Raw genomic sequence first — 11,544 nt, forward strand, 5'->3', positions numbered from 1 at the left:
GGGCGAACAGTTGGGTGTATTATCAAATACTTTAAGTTTGATCAAACATTTGAGTACAGACTCATACATGCATTTTCATTTTTTCTCTAATTATTTTGAGAAAATTGACATAGATTTTGTATTTTGGAGCAGGTATGTAAGATGTCCACATTTTGATCTTTATGAGACAAAAACTAACCATACCAAGAGTACACTCATTCTGAAACTCTGAATATGAAAATAGAAACTGAAAGCTGGACACAGCAGTTCCAGGCCGACGGCTTTAAACAAATAATATATGCCAGTGGGTGGTTACTACCTGCATGAGTGTGTCTGTCCTTGGAGCAATGACTGTACTGGTGTAGAGCAAACAATAAGCTTGCACGATACACTGGCCCCTACTTGGTGATGATACGTGGCATGAGCTCAGTGCTCCCTTCATGTTACCACCTATTTATCTATTTCTAGATTTTAAGTTTCACATCACCTCAGTAAAGCATAATGTATAATAACTCCACTAGACTATAACAACTTGCATGGCATGTCATGTTTGCCTTGTAGGCTAAAGACCTGTGCAAAGAGTCATGTACTCAGATGTAACACAATGACGACCTAAAATAACAAAGAACCAGACCATTCAGTGTGGTTGTGTGTGGCGGGTAAACTAAGTTATTTCCTGGTTCTAATTGATGACGCTGACTCAGAACATGAGAAACTAGATTACTTGGTTGCCTTTATGAGTTCAACATTATTTGATCTAAAGTAGTTTGTTGTGTAGGTTCAGGTGTCTCTGTGAGGTCTTACAGTTCGCCAACAGTATATTTGGTTATCATGATAATAACATAACATTTCAATCCACCATGTCTACTATTCTCTCCTTTCATGCAGTCATTCAGTAATCTATTTTTAGTTTTTGGCCTCATCACTGGGGCAAATCTTTCACACACACCACTTACCATGACAGAAATACACACAAAAATCAAGCCCCACTGCCTGATTGTCATGTATTATTCAATAACTTACACAGTTCAACAGTAACTTCACCTCTGTTAAGCTAACCACTCATGAGTAGGATACCCTGTGGCTGAGGAGCAGTTTTGTCATCATCATCATCATCATCATCATCATCATCATGTCAAAAATCGTTACCAATGAGAACTATGACCCTGGCTGACACCACCTTGATCATCCTCTGTGTTAAAAAAAAAAAACAACAACAACAAACACTCTGCCCAGTGCTCCAGCTACAGTGCAGGACAACACAGTTCATAGCTGATAATGACTGAGGCTACACAGACAGACGTGTCCTAAACAAACTGTGGCGTGACACAGCCGTGAGCTATCCCAGTGCAGGAAGCTGAATGTATTTGGATGTTTTTGTCCTGAATATACTGCCTGGTGCAAAACACTATGTATGTCAAGTACAGAAGTCGAGTTAGCTAGCAAACATTAGTCCTTAGAAACAGTGAATACACTCAGCACACGGCTCGTGTCTGAGTAGTAGCCTAATTTGCTTTTGTCAGACGTCGCCAACCGTCATTGTTTATCACTTAATTCTTGTCAGTACAGTGAAGTAGCGGCTCTCAGGTGTGTTTGTCGTGTTAGCACAGCTCGCTGACGGCTGCAAGTCAGTACAAAGACAACATTTTAAGAAAAGCTTACCTGGACTCTTGAGGTTATATTTGTTCTCCATGGTGACAGACGATGACAGCCCTCAGTTGAAACGATGAAGTGCTGCTCAGTTTCACTTGCTAACTGGCTAACTAGCTACCAGCTACCTGCTTAACGTCGGCTAAACTCAGCAGCCCCGGTTAGCTTTCTGAAACGGGAGCAGGACAGGTGAAACCGGAGCTCGTCCTCTGTCTCCGGTGCCCCGGTAGCTAGGGTAAAGGCTAGGTGAATCCCGGTCGCCACAAAATCTTGTGAAGAGTTGTTTTTCCAAGTTATCCGTTGTTTCGGGTTTGAAACTAGTTTGTTAAACGTAACTGCGTGACGTCATTTAAGGGAACGTAAACAGGAAGTGAGTGAGCTGTTGGCTGCTCGGCTACGTTTGAATCGTAAACACAAAATCCTCTCCATAAACACTTTTAGTTGTCCTCGAGGGGAAAACGTCATGAAATCAAGGACAGGTGTGAAGCAGAAATCATTAGGAAAAGACAACCGCGCTGTTGACTGAATCCAGCTGCACTTTCACTACGTTTTTTTAAATCCAACTTTATTTATAACACACGGAGGACATGTACAGTGAAAAGTGCTGTAGCTCACAGTCCTATACTGTCCAAAGCTGAACCATCAGTTTCTCTTACGAAGAAACACCAAAGATATTGATGAAAATAAAAACAAGATAAACGTGACTAAACTGTTGAAATATCATTTTATTTAGAAAGAAAGCAACATACAAGAAGAAAAAGTTGAGATGTTAGAATAATAATTAAAACCATCATAAATACACTTTCTAATTATTTGTGGAAGCAGTTAACAGAATCTTAAAAATGAATGGCATATTATCGTGATTGAACACTTAAAGCAGAAGTAAGCGATCCGGACGTTTTGGCTAACTTCTTGTCAGCCGATGGAATTAGCAGTCCCCGCCCTCGTCATGGATCTATTGGTCCTCGTCCCTATGTCACCACATTCATGCGCATCCCACACACAGAGAGGACTGCCCCTTTATGCCGTTCTCTCTCCTCATTGGATAAAGGTTGTAGGATACAAGGAAAGTTTTCTCCTCGGCTTACAGCAGAGCAGAGTGACTGACAGACCCGTGTTTCAGACCCATCACTCTATATAAGTGATTGCTGTCGGAAGATATAAGACTTATATTAACACAAATATTCCGCTTACTTCTGCTTTAAAAGACCACTGGATCCCACACAAATACAACATATTTTAGTTTGAAAACAAATAGGCCTAAATACATTGGCTTTGATATTTTATACAGTATTTATTATTTGCAAATGCAAATAAATGAGCAGAGACCCGACGAGGTCCGACCAGTGTTGAAGCCTGGACCCTGGACCCGATGCAGTCGGACCGCGGCAAAAAATAAATAAATAAATAAAAGAAGCCCGTAGTTGTGTTCATAGAGACGTGACAGGTGTGGCATGACAAGCTGGTCATCAGCTGTGGACACTGAATAGACTACACTAGCCTATAGGTCATTTCAATTTGCACATCTGTGTTTTTTCCTTTTTTTTAATTATTATTTTTAAATAACATTTAGGCGCATCGAGAGTGAGTGAGTGCGCCAGAGAGAAACAGCGGGTGCACTAGATGATTGCCAACCGGCAAAAACTGAAATGAGACGTTTAAAGAGAGGAAGAACACAGAATATAGGCTAATGTCTTAGGCACAGTTGAAACAAGTTTCTCTATGAATTTCCTCTTTTGCCTTCTGCATTAAATGCTGTTTATCAAAGAACAATGAGGTATGAAAAAGAATAAAATAAAATATTAGGAGAGATAAAACAAAATAAGAGTGATGCTCCCTATGGTGAGGTGGTTTTAGATGGGACCTGAGGCAGTGCATCTGGTGATTGCCTGAGGACTAAAACTATCCTTTGGCCAAGAGGTCCTACTTCTCACTTCTGTACCTCTTGCCTGAGGGTACAAGAGTGAAATGTCTGTATGAGGGGAGGGGGTGGTGCCTTTGATGATGCCGCAAGCTCTTCTATGGATTCAGCAGCGGTAGAAGTCCCACTGAGATGTAAGGGGCACCATGATGATTTTCACACTCATTGTTTATGGTTCTATTTCAGATAGATTAAAGTATTATTACATTAAAGTGCCTAGTAAGTAGAGACATAGTCCACAATGATTCATCTTTATTACAGGCTTCCATATAAAAAAGAAAATATATTTTACTTCTTTATAGGAATGCCCTTTGGCACATACAATGACCCTTGTATTCAGCAGCAGAGGACCATGTCACTGTTATGCAATGTTAACTATAGATGAGTCTTGGATTTTAAAACTTTTTACATCATCGTTTCACGCCAACCACAAGGCAAAATGAACGTCAGCTCTCCAGATCACATTGCAAAAGCAACAAAGGGATGCTTGACCACTGACTCATGCCGCACCACATCAAGTGCAGTCAAGTTATTCTGCATGTGTGCCCACGCACTTCAACCATCGCAGTTGATTGCTCTGGTCATATACTGGTGCCGAGGGCGTTTGAAACACACCACAACAATGTCAAAACCCACTGGAGTCATGAGCGTGCCATATAGCCCAGCAACCTTTGGGTGCAAGGTGCGATATTCAGCGCTGCTCAAATGAAATACAGAAGCTGGTTAAAGATATTCATTCCAATAAGGAGAACCCTATTACAGTTTTTTTTTAACTTGTTGCTTTCTTATCTGTTCTGCATCTTATCGTCTCTTAGCAAATGAAACTGGCTCAAGGGTTCTTCTCTGTATGAGGGTCTGGCGAGCGAGACTAGCTCCAGGGTGGTCATATGATGAAAGTCCAGGATGAGTGGTCACATGTTTTAACTTCTTATGTGCTTTGACCAGGGCAGTAACAGCGTTAATCCATAGAGGAATAAGTAAACAGGCTAAAGGTGGTAATCTACTATCACTCAACACATAATGCAGAGAAACCTCTCAAAAACAGATTACATCATTACTTACAGCATCAAAGCCCAGTGGTTGAGGGCCCGTAATCCTTGAACTCTAACCCTACACACAGCACAGAATCTTATCAGGGGAGTAGTTGGATGAGGGAACAAGGAGTGGATGATGAGCATCCTGCCCTGCCTAAGGCCATGGTGCATTATAGTCCTCAAGACTGAATGGACACCAGACCAAAACCATTCAAAGTGTAGTGGTATGAGGCACCACTGCCACAAGGTTCTGCTTCACCAGGCCCTCTCTGGCTTATTAGCCAATGGTTGCTCAAGCCGAGGGTATAAAAGTAGGCCATGTCCCCTATATGACCTCTCGCTTCCTGCCCACTTCCGGGTCGTTGCATTCGCCACTCGCATCAGAGCACAGGTAGGCGCACCTTAGCATGCTGTTTGTGTACATACTATGGAAATATCACTTTTTGAAGGCTCTATAACATATATTTGGGATTTTGTCTTGCCTTCCGGCCCCCAAAATGTGAGAATTGACAAAAAAAACCTGTAATCTGCAGGCTCCCTAGTTTGAAATCCATGTGTCGAATTTGCATATATACCACCCCTACCTGTGCATACTGGCACCGGTAGAAGGGGCGGGGTGGAGTGATCAGCGGTTCATTTGCATTTAAAGGGACAGGCACTGAAACCAGCCGTTCTGAACAGGGTTGTTTTGAGAGGATGAAAAGAGCTGTGATGTTTGATCCTTTGGGGAATTTGACTGAAGCATGTCACAGACATGTCTTTAAGACGATTGGGAACTATTTTAATTTGTGGAAAAGAGGCACAATATGTCTCCTTTAAAGTTAATAATTGGAGTTTCAGTCACACAACTTCTTTGTCTTTGAGAGATGTAATTAAATATAGCATAAGTCATTTCTTGTTTGGTGTATTGCACTTGTGTTTAGTACTGGACATGCAGTTGATCACCAGCACCATTAGATGATATTTGATTGAATGGAGTTTGTGACAAAAAATTAATTGTCAGGACAACATCTACACAAGTCTGTCGTGCAATACTGACAACAGCAGATGTTGATATTTTGTTGGATTTGAATGAGCAAAACTCAGCATCTGCTAAATGCTGCAGTGCCAATTAGCAAATGCTGGATTTTGACATGAACCTAATTTTCATTTCCAAACCAAATATAACGAATCAAGGATGATTTGTTATGTTGCTTTGTACTGTTGTATGTTGAATGACATGAAAAGTCTTTCTTATGTCACATCGATGCCCGGTTCCTCGAGGAATATTGAGGAACATTGCTTAAATCAGGAATATTGCTTAAATCTGCACTCGCCATCAGCTGCTACTTCAGTTCTTTTATTATGTCTGCTTCTCCAGACAGTGAGGAGGAGTGACATGCAATATGGATGTAAAATAAGAGCCAACAATAAACCCTGGAAATAAGCTGCGCATTAGCATGCAGGACCCCATGCTAAACTGCCAGTTCCTTTTTTAATGTGTGACATGTGCAGACAAGCATGTATTTCCCACATACACGCTGTCTCATACACACACATCACCCAAAGGACTTAACACATCTTACTCACTCTTCTGAACAAAATGGATGTGGTGGTAAAGGACAGAAGGGGAATTGATACAGCTGGTCGCAGTCTGTTTACATTTCAAAATAAAAGAAAGCACACCCAATGAACTGCAAATTATTCATTCCACTGAAATACCTAAAAATCCAAGCTGTGCATCCAACCAAGTGTAAAGTTGATGCTGTGGTTGTGTCATGCGGGGAAGACATTGCCATGTTCGGAGCACGGTGTGATGGCTGCATCTGTCAAATTTGCATTTTTTTTTTTAGGAGTCTCCAGTAACTCCTGAGAAAAAAATATTTGGATCCCTACCTCGCCGCTTCATCATGTTCACAAGCCAGTCTCTAACAGTGTGTGTCTTTTGTTTGGTGTTGGACAGATAGTGTACACAGGGTTTATCTGAGCTTATTCACTGAAAACAGCTGCTTCCTGCTGTCGGAAGCAACCAACGCAGAACCAACATAGTAAATGTGCTGGGGGAAAAAAAAAAAAGCTAAACAATGAGCTAAAAGAAACTAAAAGATGCTGGAATTAGGAGGAGACTGCTGCCGTGCCACAATCCTCCACATTCTGCACAATGCTCCACCACTCATGGAGCCCGCTATGGTCGCCCCACTGAGGTGAGGAGAATGAAAGGAAGGTGGTGTCTGTGTGATGTTCTCTTACCTTTCATCTTTGTGTTTGCCATGACCTCACACTCACCGTGTGTCCATGAGCAGTGAGTTTACTGTCACTACACTGCAGCTCAGGGTGTTTTGCAGGTGTAATGCACATTTTGATGAGATGCCCCCCGGCCCCTGACCCAGCCGGGGTGAACGGAGAGGAAGCAGTGTCTGATGTGGTCACTGCTTAGACTGTAAATAAAGATGGTAAACATAGTCTCTATGACATCACTCACAGGTTTCTGAAGAGCAGTGAGCTGCACCATTCTTGGCAGTGCCTCAATTGGACCTATATGTCTTAATAATATTTATATATATTTATAAGATGGGCCTATGTGTATATATGAACGGAAAACGACACAACAAAAAGGTACGCTGAGTAAGAAGAAGATGAATGAACCAAAAAGGCGGGGGAGTCACTGAGCCAGCATGGTGTCCTAGCCAGCTCTCTCCCCAAACTTAACTGCCTAACAAAGTCAAAACCAGCAGACAAACCAAAACCCAGGTGGCTGTGTTCCCAGTGCGACTCCCCTTTCCCAGCCACACACAAGGCCAAAACTAGAAACTAGTAGTGAAAAAATTATTTGGTGGTTAACTTTTTGTATAAAAACAAAAATGACGATTAAAAAAAAAAGAAAACTAAATAAAAACTACAATGAACAATGCAAAACGAACTAAACTTAAAACAGCTCAATATGGGACTATTTAATGTACGACCCCCCAGGTAGATAAAGTAAATTTATTGTGATGGAAACATTTGAGGGATGCAACTAAAGGGAAAAAATCCCACAAATTTGAAAGTTCATCCTCGGAGCTTCTACAAATCAAGGCTTTCCTTACCAATACCTGAAAAACTAAAACTAAACTGAAACTATCAATTACTCAAAATAAAAACTAAAACGGCTGAAACTGTTAAAATTAATGGAAAATTTGAAACTATAACCCTTAGACTAACTTGAATTTCCCTGCTAGGGATGAATAAAGTATTCTCTATCTCTATCTATCTATCTAGTGTGAGATCAAGCAGAGCACACCTCATCTGAGCTCAGATAGGCAGGGTAGAGCAGGGGCGGAGCCAGGGAGTGTGGGGGCACTGGCCCTAACACCAACTATGCCAAACAACAGAACGCCTACATGTTAAATCCATGATGGTTGTGATCACCAAGCTGTTGTGCCTCATGTGTGAGGACAAACACATGAGCACACATGAGGTCATTACTTGAGCTGAGTTGACATCAATACATCATCTGGTCATCTGGACTGTTTCTAGTCGCCCTGGTGTGTCTTGGTGTGACAGTCACTTCACATGCTATTGGTGCATGTTTTATTTTTTTCCTTGGGATGGATTGGCTGACAATTACAGGAGTGGAGCTATTTTAAATCTCCCACTGTGCCGATCCGCCACTCTCCTCCATTCTTCTGTCATGCAAACTCCACGACAAATTAGCATCACTCTGCAGCATTGGTCCATGTATCACTACTCATTGTTGATGTGACGCAGTGGTTAACCCTCTTCCTGTTACATTATTCCGTTTCTGGCCCTTTAAGGCATTCAGACAGTGGCCCTGAGAGATCAAAAAGCACAGAAGAAAACAGGAGAAAATTTGTTGCGTTGTTTAGTATTACACACAAGACAATGAAATACACAAATGTGTCAGGAGAAGCCCAACAAGAATGGAAAAGTTTTCAAGGGAGACCAAAATTGATGAACCTGGCAGGGACACATTTAAATTATTTTTGACTTTTGAAGTTAAAAGCACTAAACGATATTTAAAATTCTATCTAAGTGCATGTGTTTTCTTTAGCCACAGAGTATTGGGCCCTCAGAGCCACCGTACATTCAGCTTCTGATTCAACAGACACCATTCTGGGGCATCTTATACCTCCTTCTCCAGCTCTTCTGCAGTGACGCTGCCACTGGAAGAAGAGATGAGGAAAGCAGCCGCCACGACGCTCTCTTCTCTTCCTCATATGGATGCGCAAATTCATCTGATTTTCTGGTTCATGGAATGTATGTTTTGCCGGGAGGTTTTCAGCATGCAGCGTCACCGCCTCCCTGTTTTTTTTTTGGCTATTCACATGCATACGTTCTCCAAGTGTGTGCAAAGTGTGGGTGAGAGTTCAACGCTGTTAAGATGATTACTGACACTTTGCCCCAACACTTAATTGAACCAAGCCCAACCAAGTTCCTCTGGTGAAATCCACATCATGTGTCATCACACTGAAAGGGAGTTCACTCTGCCTGGATTAATGCACTGTGTACATGTTTGTCAGATGAATGCACAGCGGGGAACGAGGAGCTTCTGGGGTCACGGCGGAGATGGTGACACCTCTGGAATAATGTTGACTGCTCTGTCGGTGAAGCGCTCCAGGTCGACACAAGGGGAATCCCAGCCTTGGCTTTGTCGCAGCTGGAATTTCGCTGCTCGAACGTGACAGCGGTGCAGACTCCACACATCTCGTCTCCAGCCCCCAGTCATGTTGTCTTCAGGAGTGCATCTGCTTATCTGAGCAAGGGAGATCATCTTAGAGCGCATCCTCCTTTATTTTCCAGAGTGCTGTGCTGCTTCCTTCCTTCACTCCAATAAAGCTATTCGAATGACCTTAATAAAATTCTCCCCCACACTAAAAGACCCTTACTGAAGTTTTATTGAGCGATCAGCAATCCAGCTTCTTCAGGTTCACTCCATTAACTGTTCACGTTCAAGTATTACAAACATAAATGATACAAGATATATAATATAGAGCAAGTGACCAACAAATTGCTTTTTTTTTTTAAGGTAATTTGGCCCCATAGGGAAAGAGGAGCCACAGAGAGACAGCCATACAAAATGTGTATAGTTGACTACTGCCATAAAGTGTGTAAATATGTGTATTCTTGTAGCTCTGTATTGTTGGTCACTTACCTCTATGTTACAGATGTGCTAATAAGTTTACATACCATGGCAGAAATTGTGAAATATTGGCCATATTTCAGAATTGTTCATGCAAAAAAGAAAAAAGAAAATTCAGAGTAAGTGGATGGGTAGAGCCATTTATTATCACACAATTGTGTTTGCTCTTTTTACATTATAATGATAAGTGCAACCACCCAAATGGCCCTGATGAAAGGTTTCCATACCCTTTGCTTGTTATTTTGTGTCTGTGTATAAAAAGTCAGTGAATGATGATTCTGGGCTCTTGACAAACACCTGCACATGTCATCCACTGCTGCACTGACTTTGCTGGATTCTGAGCCATCGAGAAAGCAAAAGAACTGTCAAAGGACCTGACGGAGAAGGTTGTTCAACTTTATAAAACAGAAAAAAGGATATAAAAAGATATCCAAAGATTTGAGAATGCCAATCAGCAGTGTCCAAACTCTCATAAAAGTGGAAATTGAGGGGTTCTGTTACCCAGCCATGGTCAGGTAGAATCAGACTCTCTGATGATTAATTTGTTTTAATTATTTTAGGAAGTTTTACAGTTTAATTTGAACCCCATTAAAAATGAGATAAATGTATTTTGCCTGCTCACTCAAGAATGGTATACATTTTACAAAATCTGCCAGGGTATGTACATTTATTTTCTATTTAGCACCCCTGTGACTGAACAGTTAATCAAGTGAACCTGAAGAAGCCGGAATGTGAAACGCGTCGTTCGCTCAAAGAAACACAAATATTTCCTAAAATATTGAACTATTACTCAAATGTCTTTAGGTTTTTAATCTGAGATTAATAGAGTGTTTCGTGACGGTCAAAAAACAGTGTCAGAGGCTTTTCCATTCTGCCAAGAACAGTATTAGAGTTCAAACACTGGACACTCAGTTTAAGTCTTGTAAAATCCACATTGGTCGATGTCTGATGTAAAGACAGACATTTATGTTTCACACAAAGCTTTTTGTCAAAATAAAAAAGGGGAGGAAAAGGAAACTCTCTTAAATGTTACAGTTAATCTGACTTGATTTTATCGGCTTATTCTTCAGTTTCGTGCATCATGTTCACAGTGGAGACTTTTCTCTCTGTGGCTCTGCCCAGAGTTTTTTTTTCTCCTCTATCTGTCAAATGATTAAATTTATGGACATCAACTTAAACTGCTTTTCATGGTCTGTGATAATGAGCTAAAACTTTTGCAACAGTTTTCCCCCCCTTTTTTTTCTAAACGATGGTGTTTGATTTTGACACATCTGGACCATGGGCTGACAGCTGGTGTGTGTATAGACGAATCTCTAATGAAGAGAGACGGATAAAAAGCTTTATGTAATGTCATGAGGTTGGCTCACCATCAAGTGCAGCAATCTTCCACCCACCAAATCCAGATTAACTCTGCGTGTGTTTGTGCATGTGCATGAACGTGTGTGTGTGTGTGTGTGTGTGTGTGACAGGGGTAAATCTGCCAGTTGCAAAGAGAAACTGTCAGACAGTTTATGATCATTATTAGTGCTGTGTGGTTCACACTGCAGTGGTTTTTGAATGTAAGATGACAAACAACACATTTCATCACACAAATATACATTGATCACATCAAATACAGCACCTTGTGTGGTTTGGTTATTTAAAATGTTTTTTTTTTTTTTTTTTTTAAAGATGACAGATTGTCTCTCAGTATTAGGACTCCAGATACAGGTCAATCAGGGTTTAGCATCTGCTGCCCTCTATTGGTTTTAAAAACGAAATGCACATCAAGTTTTTTTTATTTTTTTTTTTATAATTATGACATCATTTCTCTCTCAAATAAAAATCAGTTTACTATTCGA

The 11,544-nt window shown here is 41.0% G+C and overlaps 1 protein-coding gene across 1 annotated transcript in view; it reads right to left on the reverse strand.

Moving 5' to 3' along the window:
- ube2j1 (ubiquitin-conjugating enzyme E2, J1) overlaps positions 1-1,990 on the reverse strand; it is a 42,941-nt gene extending 40,951 nt beyond the window's left edge. The window contains exon 1 of the mRNA XM_085770264.1: positions 1,642-1,990. Within this exon, the coding sequence (XP_085626390.1) occupies positions 1,642-1,672 (31 nt within the window). The 5' untranslated portion in view covers positions 1,673-1,990. The remainder of the gene's footprint in view (positions 1-1,641) is intronic.
- Between the last annotated feature and the right edge of the window lie 9,554 nt (positions 1,991-11,544).

Source organism: Trachurus japonicus, chromosome 24, assembly GCF_045865225.1.
Source record: "Trachurus japonicus isolate A0001 chromosome 24, Traja_1.0".
Classification (NCBI taxonomy): Eukaryota; Metazoa; Chordata; class Actinopteri; order Carangiformes; family Carangidae; genus Trachurus; species Trachurus japonicus.